At 40.0% G+C, this 20414-nt stretch overlaps 1 protein-coding gene across 1 annotated transcript in view; it reads left to right on the top strand.

Annotated features, from left to right (window-relative positions):
• Positions 1–1631: 1631 nt before the first annotated feature.
• Fim (plastin-2 fimbrin) overlaps positions 1632–20414 on the top strand; it is a 56110-nt gene continuing 37327 nt past the window's right edge. Inside the window, exon 1 of the mRNA XM_076319441.1 lies at positions 1632–1979. Within this exon, the coding sequence (XP_076175556.1) occupies positions 1929–1979 (51 nt within the window). The 5' untranslated portion in view covers positions 1632–1928. The remainder of the gene's footprint in view (positions 1980–20414) is intronic.

Genomic DNA, 20414 nt, shown 5'->3' with positions numbered 1-20414 from the left:
CTCCAGCAACGCATTTCAATATCGAATCTGACATGGAAACAGACTGTGCTTCGCATCCGTCTAAGCGTATGAGTCAACCAGAGAATTTTTTCTTCCCGATGTATAAGTCCGTTGCGTATGCAAAAAATGAATCACCACTGCGGGATTTCGTTGTTTGTTTCCGCGAAGATGATCGTACCGAGTGTCATTAGCATTTTTCTTTCGTGTAAATGAATCATTTTCGATATCGCGATTCGCACACGGACACACTCATTAATTACATTATACCGTACAATTGTATTTTAATACGTCGCGAGGAACAATGACCGTTGTAGCTACACTCGATGCGTAAAATTATTCGAGTCGAGTCTTTGTCGACCAATTGGGCGTTCCGTTTCAATATTTAATTGCGTCGAAGTGAAACCGCGCCGAGTGTACTTTACCCGCGGACGATAGATAAAATTAGGGGCAGAAATTGTAAACAAGCATCGATTTAAACACACGTCACAAAAATGGAAAGGTTCACCGTTGAATGTCACGTATTTTGTTTTCAAATTTTCGATGCTCTTTTTCATTTTTGTCGTTCGCACCGAATCGCGTTTCACATTCGAACGATTACTACATTCGAGGAAAACAGGGTTATCTTCGTTTAAGGCAATTGGTTTTATTCCGTGGATGTTCTTACGTATGTATACATGTACGTATAATTTCCTGTACACGGAAGTCTGCAATATTTCACTCTGTGTTCTGTAATTTTATGGTACAAGGCATTCGTATTACTGTCACGTGCGTATAAATGATTTTTACGAACAATATGGCTCAAATCGAAGACATTGTACTTTTTTTTCCATCGGTTGTCTACCGTAATTTTGAATTTCGGGTAGAAAACGAGACAAATATTTAAATCCGCGTGTGGTGCAAAAACTCGGAGAAACTAACCTTTTTTCGGAGCGACTTTGACTCTTTTTACAAGATGTTTAGATTTAGTATAAATAAGGTCATCTCGAAGGGCACGTCGAAGTACAATTTTATGATCCTTCTTCGAAGAACGAGGCGATGAAGCTTCGTGATCTGTTGAATGAGATCATCCGCAAAGAGCCTTCTGTTCGACTCAACGTGAGTCGAGCTTGACAACTTCCGCCCTCAGGTTTTTAAATGTGTAACCGCTCTGACAGGAGGGTGGGGAATAGTTCCAAATAATGGCAACTTTTGTCCGTTCTATTATAACCTATTCGATGAGATATTCGACCGGCCAATCGGAACAATTTTGAAATAATGAAACTTTCGAATATCTTCGTACTCGTGGAACAACAGACCGTGCGGACCAATGTTCGTGGAATAATAAAAAAGTCGATTAGTACTTCGGACGAAAAAGTGTCAACGCGAGGGGTGCGGCACGTTTTGTAGACAGTTCGAAAACATTTCTCCAATCGAAATAGCCAGACACATCGGCGAAAAGAAAGATATAAAAAATGTCTTGTAAATAGAGCCGATAAGCTCGAATCGTAATTTCGATTATCGTCTGGGTATTTTCGTCGACTCACACGGACCTGTCCCAACCTGTGTCAAGACAGTGGTCCCTTCGTGATTCGTCGGGCGTTCCCGTGATCGTTCGACGTGCTGGCGCGCGCTCCGTTTGGTGTACGGCGCCTCAGTGTTCGTTGCGACTCCGTGATAGTGGGACGCGTTCCCGCGGTGTCTGGCTGCTTCGTGATCGCGTCGTAACCAGAAACGCGTATGCGAGGTGCGAGAACGCCCCAAGTAACTGTTCCTGTAACTATCCGCGTGTACCGGGTGAAAATTACCGACTCGTGTTCGACGTTTTCCCCGTCCGATTGTGTGCACCTCGTACACGAGACAGGCTAAGAAGGAAGAAGAGAGAGTAAGAAGGGCCGCGCAGGGACTGCGGAGAAAGGAAAGACGAAAGGATTATAGTATATTCGAACAACATGGCCACTGCGATCGACGACCGGCAGGAGTTGTTGGAGCAATTTCAGGCGGTGAGTCCTTTTGTCTCCTCGTACGTTTTTTTTTTCCGTTCGACATACGCGAAACGAATGCGTCACGAGATACTCGTTACTATGGTTTTTTCGTTGATGTTGCACATATCACGTGCACTCTGGCATCTTATCGATCGCCGGTTTTATCAGCATGCTTTCGTGGAAACCCACCCTCGTGGGGACTACGCCGGGTGTCGCCGCCCTGCAGTCGGTTTACTCTTTTTATGCCGAGCCTTTCTTCCTGCGGAGTTCGAAACCTATACAATATGCAACGAGTCGCATTTCTTTACGATTGCGTGTACGGTAATGAAATACGAGCGATCGCGTGCGATTTATCGATTTCTTTGGCTGGCTTCTATCGTTTCTACGATTAAAATTATGCGCGTGCGAACGAGTGTAGTCGGTGAAGGTCTATATAATCGCCTCGTACGATGCGAATACCGTGAATCATCGTCCGTAATTTATATAGAAAAACGTCGTTCGGTACGTAACGTTTTCAAGCGCATTACCGTCGCCGGCGTTCGCTTAAATGTCAATATATCGAATCGATCGAGTACGTATTTACGCTCGATATTGTGTGCGGTGACCCGGTCGCTTTTCACTTCCACCGCTCCGTAGTCCACTTTATGTTTACGCACGTGCGAGCACACTCTGTATCTACGCAATAATCGGGCGGTGCTGAGCTTGTTAGACAATTCGAGCAAAACAGTCGGTTAACTGTTACATTTGTCGTCGTACGAGCCGTTATCCTTCCCACGGAGGGTTCGAGTTACCGGCATCTGGTTTATTTACATTTCGTTTCGAGAAACGGTAGCAGGTGTCGTACCTTCGTCGAAAGTCAAAAGCAACGTCCGAATTACCCAGAGGTTCGCTGTCGCGTATCGACGCACTCGTTCGTCCGTGGATCGTTCTTCCAATCGAATGGAAATTTCGAGCGTTTCGATTCGTGTCGATCTCTCGAAAATTCTTCGATACCGTTACGCTCGTAGAATTTATCGTCTCGTTTGCACGTATACGTAGGGACATGTGATCGTCGCGGTTCACACGTGCTCCTCGCTCGAATACTTACGCTCGCTCTAATTACTTTTTACCATTACGGTCGTACGATTCGGTCGCAGATATCTCGCGCGATAATCGTAAGAGCGTGCACCGGTGTGTTCGACGTCGGGTGCCTCGGTGTGTCTCGTTACCAGGTCGTTGTTTCTTGTTCTCCGCGAGTTCACTTTTCACGGTTGATTAACTGAGCATGCGGTCTCGTTCCGCGGCGCTTTTTTTTTTTCCCCTCGTCTCGGTGCCCGTTGGGCGTGTATTAATTTGTTGCACGAGGCCCCACGGGCTCGCGACGCTTTTTAATATCGAAAAGTACGAGTACGCTCGGTGATTATCCGTTTTTTGTTTTCCTCCACCGCTCCTCCGCTTACGTTCGCGCATCGTATCGCGTATACGGGACACATAATTACTCAAAGTTCGGACAGTCGGTACACGAGTTACGGGTAAACCGATACATCGGATTATTGGACCGCGAGTGGACTGGCGTTAATTTCTCTTTCGTGCGTTGGACAGATTTCAGTATACACGTTTACCATTTTTTTCTCTCTCTTTCTCTCTTCGCCGGAACGATGGAAATATTACGAACGTCGATATCTCCGTGGTTTTGGATGCTTTATTTTCAGCGACAAATCATCGTCCACGGTAGTACGAATATAATTCGCGTTACGCAAGGCTAGACGGATGGTTTATTATTTTTTTTTTTTCTTTCTCCCGTTTAATATCCTCTTTCACCGGAGACTCGTCGTCGAGTTTACGATTTACGAGCCGCTTTCACCCCGATTTGTTCCTTTTCGACGTGGTCTCGAAGGCAACGCGTTTAAACCAGCAGGATACAAATTGTAACCAACGATGCGACGATGGTGCTTAGGAACGAGATGAGAATCCCCTCGAAAACAATGACCTTGCTCAAGTACAAGGGAGATGGCGAAATTGCTCCCTTCCGCCGGCATTGTCGAGAAAGTCTTCAATTATCTTATTGATCGCGTTACCGGTGCGAACGCAACCCCTTCCGACGTATCCTGCTGCAGTGCTGCAAAACTGCACTCGCGAAGGGCACGTCCGGGGGACCACCCCTGAGCGACGATCCGTGTGGCGTGGCTCACGATGCGACAGATTTTAGCCTAATCGCGGTCCTCGGGTCCCGTGGTGGCGATACTAGCTTCCCTAGAGGCTGCGGAGTACAGTCCTCGAGTTACACGGGACTGGCTACCTCGTTGTTTATTTATAGATGCTATTTACTCGCAAATCATTCGCATCGTTGCGTGTAAATCGTTGAACGTTGATTATTGTAATTAATTGAGAGACAAATCCGTTCGAATAAACGGTTCTCGGGTAATCGGTCAACGATGAAACAAATTTGCGAGTAACTGGTAAAACGAGTAGAAACGAAACAATTTACGGATACGTTGATCGTGTAAAATAATATATAGCTGTTAATTTATAACGAGAGACGTGTATCGTAAAAGAACGATAGTTTTTAGATTAGAAGAAACATTCGTGGAGGTTTTATTTCTTTGGCGTTGTTTCGATGATGATTAGTTTGATAAAATACTTTTATGGCATTGCGTTGTATTTTGCGAATTATTCATTTGGAGAGTCGTGAAATATTTGGGCGTAAGGTGTGTTTTATTTGGAACGTAGAAGGCACTTTTTTCGAGGTGTTTAGCGTTTCTAATACCCGTACTCGAGTATTCGAATACGGAAGGTGTTTAGCGTTTCTAATACGCGTACTCGAGTATTCGAATACGGAAGATGTTTAGCGTTTCTAATACGCGTACTCGAGTATTCGAATACGGAAGGTGTTTACCGTTTCTAATACGCGTATTCGAGTATTCGAATACGGAAGGTGTTTAGCGTTTCTAATACGCGTACTCGAGTATTCGAATACGGAAGGTGTTTAACGTTTCTAATACGCGTACTCGAGTATTCGAATACGGAAGGTGTTTAGCGTTTCTAATACGCGTACTCGAGTATTCGAATACGGAAGGTGTTTACCGTTTCTAATACGCGTACTCGAGTATACGAATACGGAAGGTGTTTAGCGTTTCTAATACGCGTACTCGAGTACTCGAATACGGAAGGTGTTTAGCGTTTCTAATACGCGTACTCGAGTATTCGAATACGGAAGGTGTTTAGCGTTTCTAATACGCGTACTCGAGTATTCGAATACGGAAAGAGTCTAGTCCGTGGTTGGTGCTCGCTACTCGCTTGTTTTCGAGCTACGGTGATCCTCGTCGAAAATTATTTCCCCCCGGGTCGTGGAGAATGGATTTCATCCCTTTCGATAATTGTCGATGTTCCGATGTATTCGAGTACTTAATCTGCTCCGACCATGCGAGACTTAGCCGAGTTTATCTTTCGCGAGCACTCGTGCGGTTCTAATAGACTTCCTTCGTTTCCCCCCTCGTTTCGTGGGATTTGCTTTTCGGTAGCGAAAGTCGTTAGCGGAAGTAATCGAGGTGTGTTTCGTATTTGCACTCTGCGAAGGGTGCTCGAAAGGGAGCGGTACCAGTCTTCCCGGGTACAGAGAGTTCTGAAGCGATTACGGAACAGAGCGAGCTGTCCCTTCGTTCAACGTTTTCTAGAAAAATCGAATATAAATAATAACGAACTAGAATATAATAAATATAAATATTAGACACTCGATAATGAACTCACCGTTAAATATAGCGAGCTGTTCCTTTGTTTGTGTTACGGTTCAACGTATTCTAGAAAAATCGAATATAAATAATGACGAACTAGAATATAATAAATATAAATATCAGATACTCGATAATAAATTCATCCTTAAATATTTCGAGCTGTTCCTTCGTTCGTGTTTCGGTTCAACGTTTTCTAGAAAAATCGGATGTGAATAATAACGAACTAGAATATAATAAATATAAATATTAGACACTCGATAATAAATTCATCGTTAAATATTTCGAGCTGTTCCTTCGTTCGTGTTTCGGTTCAACGTATTCTAGAAAAATGGAACATAAATAATAACGAACTAGAATATAATAAGTATAAATATCAGATACTCCATAATAAGCTTGCTGTCCCTTTATTCGTGTTTAAGTTCAACGTATTCTAGAAAAATGGAACATAAATAATAACGAACTAGAATATAATAAATATAAATTACAGAGTTTCTGGAAGAATTTCGTTCACTCTTGTAATCGGAACACGGTTCGGTACTAAATAATGTTGCGTAGAGGGATATCAAGTGCCACGTCCTGCGTCCATTAGTTGGATTCATCGATAAGGCTTCTCTAAATCCTGTTTTAGACATGACGCGACTAATCGTTCGAGCGGACACCGATACCGAGAGATTTCGTAGCAAACCTCGAGAAGAGCTTAACGGAGTGGGTAAAAACGTAAGAAAACGAGAGAGGGAATTTTGTAAATTGAATTTCGATCATCGAAGGGGCAAAATTGTAAGCGAAGTACATTTTAACAGCTTGGTATATGGGTTACACGTGTCGTGTATTCTCGAGCAAGGAGTATCGATCGATCCGATCGGAAAGATATCCTTGTTGACACTGTAACACGTAAAAGCATTCTCGAGGAACGTAACTAATAGAATTTGACAAACTCAATTCCATTATCGTCGAAAGATTGCGTTCGAATTGTTACGTAGATAACACGAGACATGTGTCTTTGTACAAGTTCGTTGCACGGAAATGTCTCGAGTACTTTGAAAATTCGAGGTGCACGAGCCTAATATCCGGTAAGAAATGTTGTTCTTTACGATCGTGGAAACATCGTGCGAACAAGTAAGCACTCCATTCTCTCCGAGTTGTCTAGAATCTCGACCGAGAGATTGCTTTCCGCTTCGCTTTGTGCAGACTTCGTCGATTGTTTCCGGAATCGTGTGTGTCGGTCCTTGGAGATACTCAAATCGACTCAAAGGTGCAATAATTGAAAGCAAACATCGAATTTAATCTATCTTGTTCCACAGGAAGTGAATTCATAGGGGGATGCAAGAATCCCTTCTTTCTACACGTTTTGGTCCCTCTATCGATTATACTTTGAAACGTTATACCACCGGTCGTATTTATCAGAGACTTCTTCAGGGTTTCATTTTTCCTGTTGAAAAATACTTAAATGAAGAAAAAGGACTTTGCTTCTTTCGAGAAATTCTTCAAAAATTATTTCTTTTTTTTTTGCTCTCTTTAAATTTTTCTTTGGATGAAATTTTATATTATTTATTTTATTATTCGTGCCTATATATTATTTTCTCTATGTTCCTTTGTTCGTGTTTCGATCCATTTGCACCGAAAGGGTTTATCCCGGAATAATTAACAAATAATACAAAATCTTTCGTTAGGTCGAATATTACATTATTTATTTCCTATCGTTTATTTGTGTTTGTATATTTCTTATCTCTGTCTATTTCTACCAAAGGATTCATTCCGTGAATAAATAACTAATAAATAAAACAAAACTTTTCGTTAGGTCGAACGTTATATTATTTATTTCCTATCGTCTATTTATAGTTATATACTACTTTTCTTATCTTTCTCTATTTCTACCAAAGGATTCATCTCGTAATAAAATAACTAATAAATAATACAAAACCTTTCGTTAAATCGAACGTTATATTATTTATTTTCTATCGTCTATTTTAGTTTGTATATTTCTTATTTCTGTTTATTTCTACCAAAGGATTCGTCCGGTGAATAAATAACTAATAAATAAAACAAAACCTTTCGTCAAGTCGATCGTTACATTATTAATCTCACATCGTCTATTTGTGATTGTACACTACTTTCTTTATCTCTGTCTATTTCTACCAAAAGATTCATCTCGTAATAAAATAACTAATAAATAATACAAAACCTTTCGTTAGGTCGAACGTTACATTATTTATTTCATATCGTCTATTTATAGTTGTATACTACTTTCCTTATCTCTCTCTATTTCTACCAAAGTATTTACCCCTTGAATAAATAACTAATAAATAATACAAAACCTTTCGTCAAGTCGTTCCTTACATTATTTATCTCGTATCGTCTATTTGTGATTGTACACTACTTTCTTTATCTCTGTCTATTTCTACCAAAGAAATAACTAACAAATAAACCAAAACCTTTCTTCAAGTCGATCCTTACATTATTTATCTCGTATCGTCTATTTATGATCGTAAATTACCCTCCTGATCTCTCTCTATTTCCACCAAATGTTTTACCTCGCGAGTAAATAAATAGCGCGTTGATAAAAAATTCCCCGAGAATCGGGCCACGGTGCATCGAATGGTGCGGACGTAGAATAAAGTTTCCCAAGGACGAGTAACGCGAAAAATTTGCACTCGTCGGTGCGTAATAGGCGAAATTCCATACGAAGATCGGATAACGGGATCCGTAGTAACGATTTCGAGTTCTCGAAAGCGTCGATCGGGCGTCGTCCGTGCACCGGCGTCGCCACGGCGTCGTCGTTGCACATCGGCTTTAACCGAGGCACCCCGGCTGTTTTAGCGCATCTAAATCACCCCTCGAGTATGTAAATATGTATTTCGCAACCGTGCTCGCGTCGGTGTGGATTACGGTCGCTTGGATGCACAAGGGGTTGAGAGTCAACCCGTCAGAAACAATATCGGGTGGAACGTTCCACTGAAAGGGACGCGATTCACCTCGCGAAGACGTATCCTTCTACTCGTTTCTTCCTTCCGTGTGACGACTACTTTCAATTTGAAAAAAAAAAGAACAACTCGCGGGACAATTTACCCGGTGAACACCTTTTTTTTCATCGAGAATGTATAAAGAAAATATATAAAGGAAAATATTCTAAAGAATGGTATTCGTAATATTAAATTGCGTAGGTAACGTTTCTGGTCACGAATCAATGTTTATATTCAATTATTATTGATATATATATATATATATATATTTCTATCAAAGGATTTATCCCGTGAATAAATGAGTAATAAATAATACAAAACCTTTCGTTAGGTCGAACGTTACATTATTTATCTCGTATCGTATATTTATGGTTGTAAATATAATATATATATTATATTGTTATTTGTATCGTGCACTCGCGGATAACGATATTGTTACATTGTTATTTTATTCCCATTCTCTTAAATTCTCAGATTTGGAACGATCGACTATGGAAAGTTTATCAGTTTCTAATTTTCAAATCTTGGTAATTGTACTCGATCTTCGAGACGATAGTCGATTCTTGATTTATCTTCGACAATTTGTAATAGTGATTAAACGAGTACAGATCTCGATACAATTTGATACGTATCGCTCGGAAAAGTATATAGTACTCTCGTCGCGATAAGAGAAAGAATTCTGTTCGAAATATTAAATCGTGTTTAATATATTGTAACGTATCGCGTATCGTTGCACAATTATTATTATCATCATTCGTATTCGTTATTCCCTGCTCTCGTTTCTGTGCAATTTTAATTGCAATTAAACGAACATCCATTTCGGTATTACCGACGCTTCGAAAATATCGCTCGAAACATTAAATTGTATACAAAAACTCTTCATCGCGTATCATCCTACAATTATCAATATCAATATTCGTTACGTTTACTCCCATCGAGCCCTTATTTCGTTCCTGTGCAATTTTAATTGCAATTAAACGAACGTCCATTTCGATATTACAAACATTTCGAAAATTCACTCGAAATATTAAATTGTATACAAAAACACTCCCTCCCGTATCATCGTACAATTATCGTTATCTGTATTCGCAATGTTTACACCTGTAATTGCAATTAAACCTGTACCAATCACGATACTATCGACGTTTCGAAATATTCGTCAGAGCAGACGGTAATGGAGAATCAATTTTGAATTTGTGAAATTTCCGTTTCACTCGTGTTGTAAAGTTCCAGATTATAATATCTAGTTTATTGTAATTTGCAGAGATCTCGCGTATCTAGTAGTTATTGTATATATAAGAATACAAAGTTCGAAGAAATGTATATACAGTGATATGTCTTGATGTAAATGACGACAGTGTCGTGTGGTTTTTCTAATTCTGGATTTGGAACTCGACTAAAAAGAAAAGTCAAAAGGAAAAACAGTCGATACGGAAACAATTTTTAAAACTGACATCGATATCTGACACCCTTAACCAATTTGCATCAAAACGTGGAATGATCCGCGAGCCTAAAACTCGCTTCCATTTTTACAATTCTCTTCCAGAGAATTTTACAATTTCTCAGTTGCAACTGGTATGTTTAACCATTTCTGAGAACTTTTCGTTCCATTTGTTCAATACACATCAGTGTATTAATAAGTTTGACTCTTTAGTGAAAATCTTTCAAACTGCCACTATGAGCATCGCGGCACGCAAAACTTCACGCGGCACGCAAAGAAGCCTATAAAAAAATATTTTGCTATACAATATTGTTGTTTTTTCTCTCTTGGAATCACTTGAGAAGAGATCTTTGAGCGATCGGTCCCCGTACGAGCCCCCAAATAACTATTGTACTCGTGCGTGGTTTATGGATATATGTATATTTATTATAAATTACAGTGATAAGTTTAGTTTTATAGATTAAGTGATAGTTTCGCTTGGTACGTCTTTCAATTGTCTCGTCTTATCGTCTTTTCAGTCATACTGTCCAGTCACACTCTCGTCGTCATACTTTGTCATACTGTCTCATACTCTGTGATACTCTGTCATACTGTGTCTCAACGTTCTTCTCGCGCTCTATATAGTCATTCCCATTAATTCTCTTTCATTCCAATCCTCAGTCTCTCTCATTTCAGACATTCGGTCCCGTTCGGCCATCCTAATCGTTCGTCTTTCCCAAACACTCTTCACTTTCTCCGAACCGTATGCATTCCCTTTCATCCCCATGCATTCTCACGCTCGGTCGTCGCGCAAGAGCAAGACCCCCTGTAAAGGATACTCGTGCCTTCCAGGAAAGCTAGCGGACCGATCGGCGCCATATTGTTTAGTTTAACTCAAGTCCGACCGCGCGCGTCATCTTCTTTAGGCCTACGCTGGAAGCAGGCCTAAGCGAACGTGGAAAATCCGATACTACAATATTGTGTATTAATAGTTCTAAACGGAATATAGTTAATAAACTACATAAATGATTTTGATGCTCGTTACTGCACATACGATCATCCGCTCGCGGTGATAGGGGTCAGTGGTCGGTTGAACGTCGCTGATGTTCGAACGCGGCAGCCTAAACAGACCGATGATGCAAATGAGTTAAGATCGTTGTTACATTTATTTCAACAACTAGTTTTTGGAAATCGAAATTAGCAAGCTTTTAAAGTGGCCATCGATGAAAGTGGGCTACCGCGTATAGGTACCAACCCTGGCTCAGGTCCACGAACGTGGTTCAACGACTCGTGAAACTTTTGTCGAACCAGTTGTTCCAGTTGCGTTAGTAAAATGCCCCGGTGTAAATAAAAGGAGAGCACACGTGCTCCTGTAGCCCCACGAAGCGTCCTTACACCGCACCGGCACGTGCCGTTCTTTTCTCGTACGGAGATCGTGCTGTTGGTCCTTTACAGAAGAACAGAAATAGACCATTCGACGCCGGGTTCTCGAGAATTAAATGCTTACGTTTAGGTGGGTCCGGGTCGCGATCACAGTGGGGAGGAAAAAAAACATCCAGCACGGGACAAATCGCCGAGGGAGAAATTCGAGATGAATTAAAAACCGAGCAAAGAAAGAGCGAGTCCACGGGCCAAAGAAACGCGTTTAATACCGGGGTTGTTTTCTTTTTCTTTTTTTTTTTTTGCAAGATGTGGAGTCGTTGACCTGTAAGGTTCACCGAACGCAAAAACGATCTCGAAAATTGGCAAGTGGATCAATTTCGGAGTAAACTATGTCTTTCGATCTCGATGCTGAGTCGACTGTGATACTTTGTTCCAGATTGAATAAAAATGAAAGTATATCAACCCGTGTATCGCGCTCGAGTGAAGTTAAACACACATGTTGGTATTTGAATAAATGAAAGTGTATCCTGCACTCGTGGATAATCTTTCGCATGAACGATAAATCGAAACGGATAGATAATCCGTGTTGTACAAATAGAAGATCTTTGCGACGAAATGATTCGTTGATCGAACGATTATTTTTTTTCTCAGTGTTGCTCGAATCTTTCGAAAGCAAGAAAAGCGTGGTAAGTAGCGACGATCGTCGAATAATTGAATCCTGAACACTCGACTCTGGAGTACTCCGTTAGAATGGTTAATTTATCGGTTAGTTTATTTAATTTCTGTACGGTTGGTCTCGTTAGCGCGAGACTAACGGTACGTTTGAAGGAATACGAGAGAGACCAGGAATTCGGCCGACTGTTAACAGTATTACTTATTCTCCGTTCATTAATTGGTTATTTCATTCTATCGCGATAGAGGAGGCGTTAGAAACGATGATCCGGTGTGACTGCACAGCGCGAAATTACACTCGCGAACCGATCCACCGATTATTTGCACCGTTCGAATCGTTTTTTTCCTCTTTTTTTTTTTTTTGTTTTACATTTTTAACGCGGATCGTTGAACGGAACGCGAGCAATTACAATTTCGCGGCGAGGCGCACGGAATTTGTTATTATATTTCATGCATCGAGTGTTTCTCAGGTACCGTGAGATCGCGCTGCTTCGGACCAGAACTGTTTCATAGCTGTGCGAGCATGAAATTAATGCAGAAATGCGATACAATGTCTGCGTCGGTAGTATTTTTACACCTTGGACAAATAATAAATCATCGTACGGTTGAATTCGAAACATTCGCGACCAACTATCCGTTCTCTCCTCTTTCGTTCGTACCGTGTCATCGAAATCGTCCGAGTACGAAATTCGAAGCGTTTCACGACGATGGAGGGAAACTTTCCACTGGATTCGATGCGCAAACGTTGCGTCGGTGTTCAAATCGTTTCGAAAATCACGGTTTCTCGATCGTAAAAATGAATTTGATCCAACGGTACACATTTCGTGGAACGATACGAGTGTACGGTGGTGGTTTCGTTTCGTTCGATCCTCTGGTTTTCGTTATCGTTGAATCACCTGAAAGATTCGACGAGTAAACAAACTCGTTTGGATAAAATCGGATCAATTCGGTATCTTGTATCTCGTTCGTTTCTCCGTGTGTTCACCGTTCACGGAACGTTTAATTTCCTCGATCGAGTCAAGGACGTCGATCGTCGTATTGTGCGGCGGTTGTCCCGTGAATATTGCTCGAGATAAGCGTATTCGTCGGCCATCACCGCTCCGTAATCCCGTCACAAACAACGTCGACGATTAATCGTACGAGCTCCGTACACCTTTTACTCGAAACGGCGTGGCTATGTGGGCCACGGGTGTACGAGTAAAAGCTCGTTTACGGCCAACAATGCGTTCTGTTCGAATTGTTGCTCAACGCTGTTGTCGTGACGGTGTGTCGCGATTATTATGCAATCGCACGTCGCTGGAATAGTAAACCGGCTGCGATCGGCTGCTTGAAAACACGCGTGTTTCGAAACGCGCTGCTCCTAGGTCGAATGGCTCATTGTGCAGCGTTCTCCAACCGTGGATCTCGATTTCGGACTTTTCACTTTGGTAAAGGTGAAACAAACGACCAAACGATGTCATTTTGTTTCTTTCGTTCACTAATTCGCGGTAGGTGTAATTTGAATTGGTGATATAAATTCGAGAATTGATAGGAATGTGTATCGTGGCTCGATAGAGACGAATAAAGAAAGAAACTGATCGTAGAACTTTGAGTTAGTATTTTTCTTTTCTATAGGGATCGTGGCTCGATAGAGACGAATAAAGAAAGAAACTGATCGTAGAACTTTGTGTTAGTATTTTTCTTTTCTATAGGGATCGTGGCTCGATAGAGACGAATAAAGAAAGAAACTGATCGTAGAACTTTGAGTTAGTATTTTTCTTTTCTATAGGGATCGTGGCTCGATAGAGACGAATAAAGAAAGAAACTGATCGTAGATGTTTGTGTTAGTATTTTTCTTTTCTATAGGGAATTCGATCTCAGGGAAAACGATTATTAAGAATCAGTCGCAGACACTCTACGCGGATGACTAAACAGGATATTGCGTCACGAGTATCGCTGGATAATTTCCTTGTAATTTTGACTACGATAACTGCACTTCCTACGCGATAAACTACCGGATGATACATTCCTCGAATGTTTCGGGAATATTGCGACGATAATCGATTTATAACACACGCTTCGAAGCGTTCGGTCGTTGTTTAAAAATAATTTTCAACGACCACACTGTAAACTGGTTTTCCGCGATTTTCCGGGGGCGTGAAATGTTGCACGAACGATAGGTGTCGAATGAAAGCAACGTAACAACGATTTATTCGCGACGTTTATTCGACGTTTATTCGTTATTCAAATGAATTTATATACTTTTAACGCGAGATTGAAAGTTTACAATTTTCATTCGAGAATTGAAATTTTAATGTGTGTTTCTTTATCCGAAAATATAATTCAAGAATTCGAATTAGAATTCTTATTTCTTTGGCGCGGGATGGAAATTTAAAAATTCAAAAATTCGAAAATTCAAATTTTAATTTACATTTCTTTCGTCTAAGATACAATTCAAAAATTTAAATTCTGATTAAATTAGATTCAAGAATTCGGATTCTAATTTTCAATTTTTCGGCGCGCGATGGAAATTCAAAAATTCAAATTTTAATTTACATATCTTTCGCCACAAGATACAATTCAGATATTCAAAAATTCGAATTCTGACTTTTATCTATTCAACGCGAGATACGATTCAAGAATTCCAATTCTAATATTCGTTCGACCGTGTAACGAATACAAAGTCGTCCGTTTTGTATTCGTTAAACGAGATGTTTATCCGGATAAAGATCTCACAGTCTGTGTGAACGAAGTCGCAACATCCGGAGAGTCGACGAGTTGTCGGGTCCCGGGGTGGAAAGTGCGTCAAGTTCGACATTGATTCATTCGAAATGGCAGCAAAAGTCGTTAAACGTTCGCGATAATTACTGGCGTTGAAGTTTCCATACAAATGGAGGGCGAGGGAACGCGTTACACACCGCTCGGTCGATCGAGCCCACCGTTTAATGGTTTCGCGCGTTTCGCGCCTACGTACGAGAGCAAAAGACCGTGAAATCGACGAATTCGTTATAATCGTTATTATTAAACGTCTTCGTTCCGCACAGGTGTCTAAAAGCACGCGAATCTGTACAAAAACGCAACTGGAATATTTGCACGAGAGATCTAAACATTCTTAGGCATTTCTTTCTCCGAATACTCTTAAAATACAAAAATTATTCAAAGAAAATCTCCAATAGTGTGAAACACTTATATACGATAAAAAAATAATCAGAGTTACCATAGAACTAAATTACACATCTACGTAATGAAATGAAATTTCGACGAAAATTTAATAAAGACTTCGAAGTGAAATATTTCAACAAAGTGAGAGGATACACATTCCCATCGTTTCGATTCGATATCAATGAAAAGACATCGATCAATTTTCCCAGATCGTATGCCCAGTTTCTGAAACGCTGCTTCACAATCGCAACGACGCAGCTCGAATAACGTTACAAGAACCATCCGGAGTGATTCTCCGACTGGATAATTCTTTCGATGTCGGGGGCTTGTTCCAGCCCGGTTTTTGCTAATCGTCGTGCTCGCGCTGTAAAACTCGATTTATATTCGTCACACGGTCGAGGATTTCTCCCGTTTCGCATTCACCGTGACTCCTTACCGGACAATGTTACTCCTGTTTGCTCGCGCAACGCTCGGAAAAATGCGTAACTTCCATCGGGGGAGTTTCTCGTCTATGAATGTGGCCCTTTATGGCCGAGAAAATGTATCGTCGGACGTTTACAAGCGGAGCGGATCGCTCCGGTGATTTTTCCCGCGCGGCGGTCCGCTCGCTTCGAATCGTTCGTTTCGAATCGCTCGAGCGAACACTGATTTTTCAACCGTGGAGTCTATTTCGAATCTCGAGTGTCTCGATTTTGTTGCTATCGAATCTTTGGAGCATGGTTAAAAAGAAGTAACGTCCGTGGAAATCTATTATATTTACAATCTCGAGTGTTTCGATTTTGTTGTTATCGAATCTTTCCAGCATGGTTAAAAAATAGTAACGTCCGTGGAAATGTATTTACAATCTCGAGTGTCTCGATTTTGTTGCTATCGAATCTTTGGAGCATGGTTAAAAAATAGTAACGTTTGTGGAAATCTATTTACAATCTCGAGTGTTTTGATTTTGTTGCTATCGAATCTTTCCAGTATGGTTAAAAAAAAGTAACGTCCGTGGAAATCTATTTACAATCTCGAGTGTCTCGATTTTGTTGCTATCGACTCTTTGGAGCATGGTTAAAAAAAGTAACGTCTGTGGAAATCTATTTACAATCTCGAGTGTCTCGACTTTGTTGCTATCGACTCTTTGGAGCATGGTTAAAAAAAGTAACGTCTGTGGAAATCTATTTACAATCTCGAGTGTCTCGACTTTGTTGCTATCGACTCTTTGGAGCATGGTTAAAAAAAGTAACGTCCGTGGAAATCTATTTACAATCTCGAGTGTTTCGATTTTGTTGTTATCGAATCTTTCCAGTATGGTTAAAAAAAAGTAACGTCCGTGGAAATCTATTTACAATCTCGAGTGTCTCGATTTTGTTGCTATCGAATCTTTGGAGCATGGTTAAAAAAAAGTAACGTCCGTGGAAATGTATTTACAATCTCGAGTGTTTCGATTTTGTTGCTCGGTACAAGTTGCACGAAGAGACTGTTAATATTCATAATTAATCGTCGAGTCTATTTTTGAGGTTCAATTGTTTTGTATAGTTTCCCTCGATCGTTGTTTGGTGACTTAGATGAATCGAAACGAAGACAAACGTTCGATGGTTTCTGTTCGCGATGGAAATCGGGGACGATGTTTAATCGAGATTGTTGGTACGGTGGAACCATCGACGAATGTTTTTTTTTCATTTGTTTCGTTTGTTTAACCGCGATGAATCCTCGAGATTGCAACCACCGTGCAACGAGTTGACGCATCGTTTCGCGTGTACGAATTGTTACGAAGTGTGAAATCACGGTGAAGGAATTTCGATCGGGATTTATCGACGTAAATAATTTTACGATCTTACCGCGTTCTTCTGGACAATTTTCGACCGATTTATCGACCGATTTATCGACCGATCGAACCATTTCTCTTCGACTCGTGGAACTCTTGCGTAAAAACGAGAACAACGATCCCACAGTTTTCAATTATCTTCGTCCATTGAAACTAGTTTTGTAATCGCTCGGCTTTCACCCACAATGTTCCCTGTATCCGAGATCGATGTTTCTTGAAACTGAGAATAACAGATGAAATTGAAAAATGTTTCGATAGGAGAATTGTTCTTTGTTTGTAAAAATGAAAATTTAGTCGTCGATATGGGGTACTCCAAATGTCGTGTATCAGTAAAATCTTGTATAATTCTTCTTCTTCTTTGGATCTTCGAGTTTGATGTCCTAATTAACCCTGGAACTACCAAAGTGGTAAATTCGACGCGTTACAAACTTCTTTTTAAAATTATTCAATTATTAAGGGTGTCAAAGAGTAATCATAAAATAGCTGGTCGAAGTTAGGTGTAAGAAATATGAAAGTGATCAGGGTACGGATATGTGTATGCATATAATTAGGTGTATATATTAATGTAAAAGTGTCTACTAGAATTAAGTTAGTTTAAATTAGTTCAAGATCGAGTACATATAATAATAGAAAAGTACAAAAAGGAAACAGTCCTCGTTGTATTCCCAGGAGGAAAACAAATAAAGTATACTGTCACAATTAACGGTGACTTTGCCTATAATATTCACCAATAGTTATCAAAATAGACGAAACTAATGGTACTCTTAAATTAATTTAACCTTTCCCTATTTAACTTCGAAGTTGCACATGGTGATACCATAGTTCACTATAGCTAGTTTTATCGTTAAATTCGGGTGAGAGTAATTCGATCGAGCTCGTGATAATTATTTTAAGAATCTAAAATAAAATTATTTTAAAAATTGGGTATAACATTATTTTAAAAATTGGGTATAAAATTATTCTAAAAATTGGGTATAAAATTATTCTAAAAATTGGGTATAAAATTATTTCAAAAATTGGGTATAAAATTATTCAAAAAATTGGGTATAAAATTATTTTAAAAATTGGGTATAAAATTATTTGAAAAATTAGTATAAAATTATTTGAAAAATTGGGTATAAAATTATTTTAAAAATTTGATATAAAATTAAATTTAGGACACGTACCGTCAGTTCCATTTGGGTGATAAGCAAGGAACGTTCTTTATCTATTTGTTAACACAAAGGTTCACGAGAGGAAATTATTCGTAGACGACGATACCCTTGTCGGTGATAAGTTTCCAAGCTTGTCGGATATAAAAGCGGTCGCGCGTTATTAATTCAACTCCCAGACGATCAAAATGGCTCTACCAGACTCCTTTCTCACATAAAATACGCACGTGTTTATAGTAACGTGGTGTGCTGCACACGAGTCCTTTGCCGGTTCGGTTCCCACGCTTAGCTCCTTATTACGCCTGTATTTATAATTAATCCTTTCCACGGCGCAGACGTCCAATTGCGGAGATAAGACGCGACCAGACGAACTTCCTTCGAAGGAGCGAGAACCGCGAACGAAAACACCACCGTTTCGTTCAATTTTCACGAATAAACCGACCATCGATACCGTGAACGATCGTGGGACGAATCAACGTTTATTCGTTCGATAATTGAACAAAGCAAACATTAGAATTCCGCGTTCCGGCTTGTCTTATTGTCTTATCCGATCGAAATTAATTAAACGCGTATTGATTTTCGCTGGTCGATAGTGTCGTCGAATAACCACTCGAGATTGTTCCACGGTTTGAATACTGGGAATATTGTTTTGTCGGGCTACCTCGCTGGAATACGAAACGTCAACGTTCGTAGGACGAATGTGTACAGGGTGTTGGGAAAACAATGATAGATTCGACGTTTGGAAATTGAAAAATTTCTCACCAGGGATTAAAAAGTCACGGTAGGACCACGGGTCGAAAAATAAAGTATCGTTTTGTTTGGTTATTTTTAAGCTTTAAATCGAATCGTACGGTGGGTTCCATCGATAAAGAAACACCCTGTACATATCCGCCCTCACGAACGACTATTCACATCCTGCTGCGTCTGCAAGGACTTTTTAAATTAACGGAGATTTCTTTTTTTTTTAAATCGATAATAGATTCGAACTTTCTTGGAACTTACGACCACGGATGTGAATTTTAGATTGAAAAGGTCTGGAGGTAATTTTGGAGTAATTTAAACAGTAATTGAATAATAATTATCGTACTTGCGTTTCGGAGTAGTCAATCCTGGGAATGAGTAATTTTTAAAAGGAAAATTGTAAAGGAGTATCAAACTTTGGTTGTTATTTAGAATATATAATATTTGGTTTAATAATATATGTAATATTTAAATGGTACGTATTTTAAAGCGCGCAATTCCCTCGATTTTGTTCAAAGATTTCCCATTTTTGTTAAACGAGGAAATAACAACGAAGATAGTAAGAATTGTATACGTAATCGTACATACTGCACGTATATGTATGTATCTACATACATGCATAAATCAGTCTTATCGACTAATTCGCGACTGATACTCCAACCTCTTCAAGGATGCGTATACGTGTACGTTTAGTTTTCGAGTTATTTTCAATATCGTGATCGCTGAAATTCGAAATGAATATTCACAATGACACGGGAACGTGGTCGGAATATTAATAGATGTCACGGGTCAGTATCGGTTTGATTTTTCGTTTATTTCGTGCGAAATAATACGTCCCTGAAAAGATTAAAAATATAAATGGTATACGATCGCTCGCGAGATACATAAGAAATACTAAGAACCTTGGTGTGCTGGAAAATTAAGCAAAGTAGTAAAAAAAATGTATAATTAAAAACTTTTTAATTTTCATGCCCATAGATACGTGGAAAATTTATTCAAATATTGTAACCGAAACGTTCGTACGTTTAATATATTCTTCGACTCGAACGTCTAGAACAGTATCGTTGCACCGCGAGTAGACTCGAGCGCAGGTTAAAGGGTTAAACAGGATGCTTTTCTAAACCTGCATAACCTAGATATATTAGAGAGATAACGCGCATAATACGCTGGAATATTTATCGTTACAGAGTCAATGAAACTATCCGCGCTTTCGAGCGGTATTTACATTACTACCCATCGACGCGTGGAAGGAAGGTCGCGCGTACGAAAACCTCGATCAAAACATTGGTAAAATTCGTCTCTCTTCGATGCCGAGTTCGAATCCGACTGTTCTCCGAAGTGTTGCTTTCGGTGAAAGGCGTGTCTCGCTCGGAGCGTCTACACTGTAGATTCGATACAGTGGACGCTACATTGTGAACTCCCCGCGACGCGTAACGTACAGTTTCTCAGCGGTTCGAATCACGAC

The sequence above is a fragment of the Ptiloglossa arizonensis genome, chromosome 9 (assembly GCF_051014685.1).
Source record: "Ptiloglossa arizonensis isolate GNS036 chromosome 9, iyPtiAriz1_principal, whole genome shotgun sequence".
In the NCBI taxonomy this organism is placed as follows: domain Eukaryota; kingdom Metazoa; phylum Arthropoda; class Insecta; order Hymenoptera; family Colletidae; genus Ptiloglossa; species Ptiloglossa arizonensis.
The sequence above is the reverse complement of the archived record's forward strand: the minus strand, read 5'-3'. Positions and strand labels throughout refer to the sequence as shown.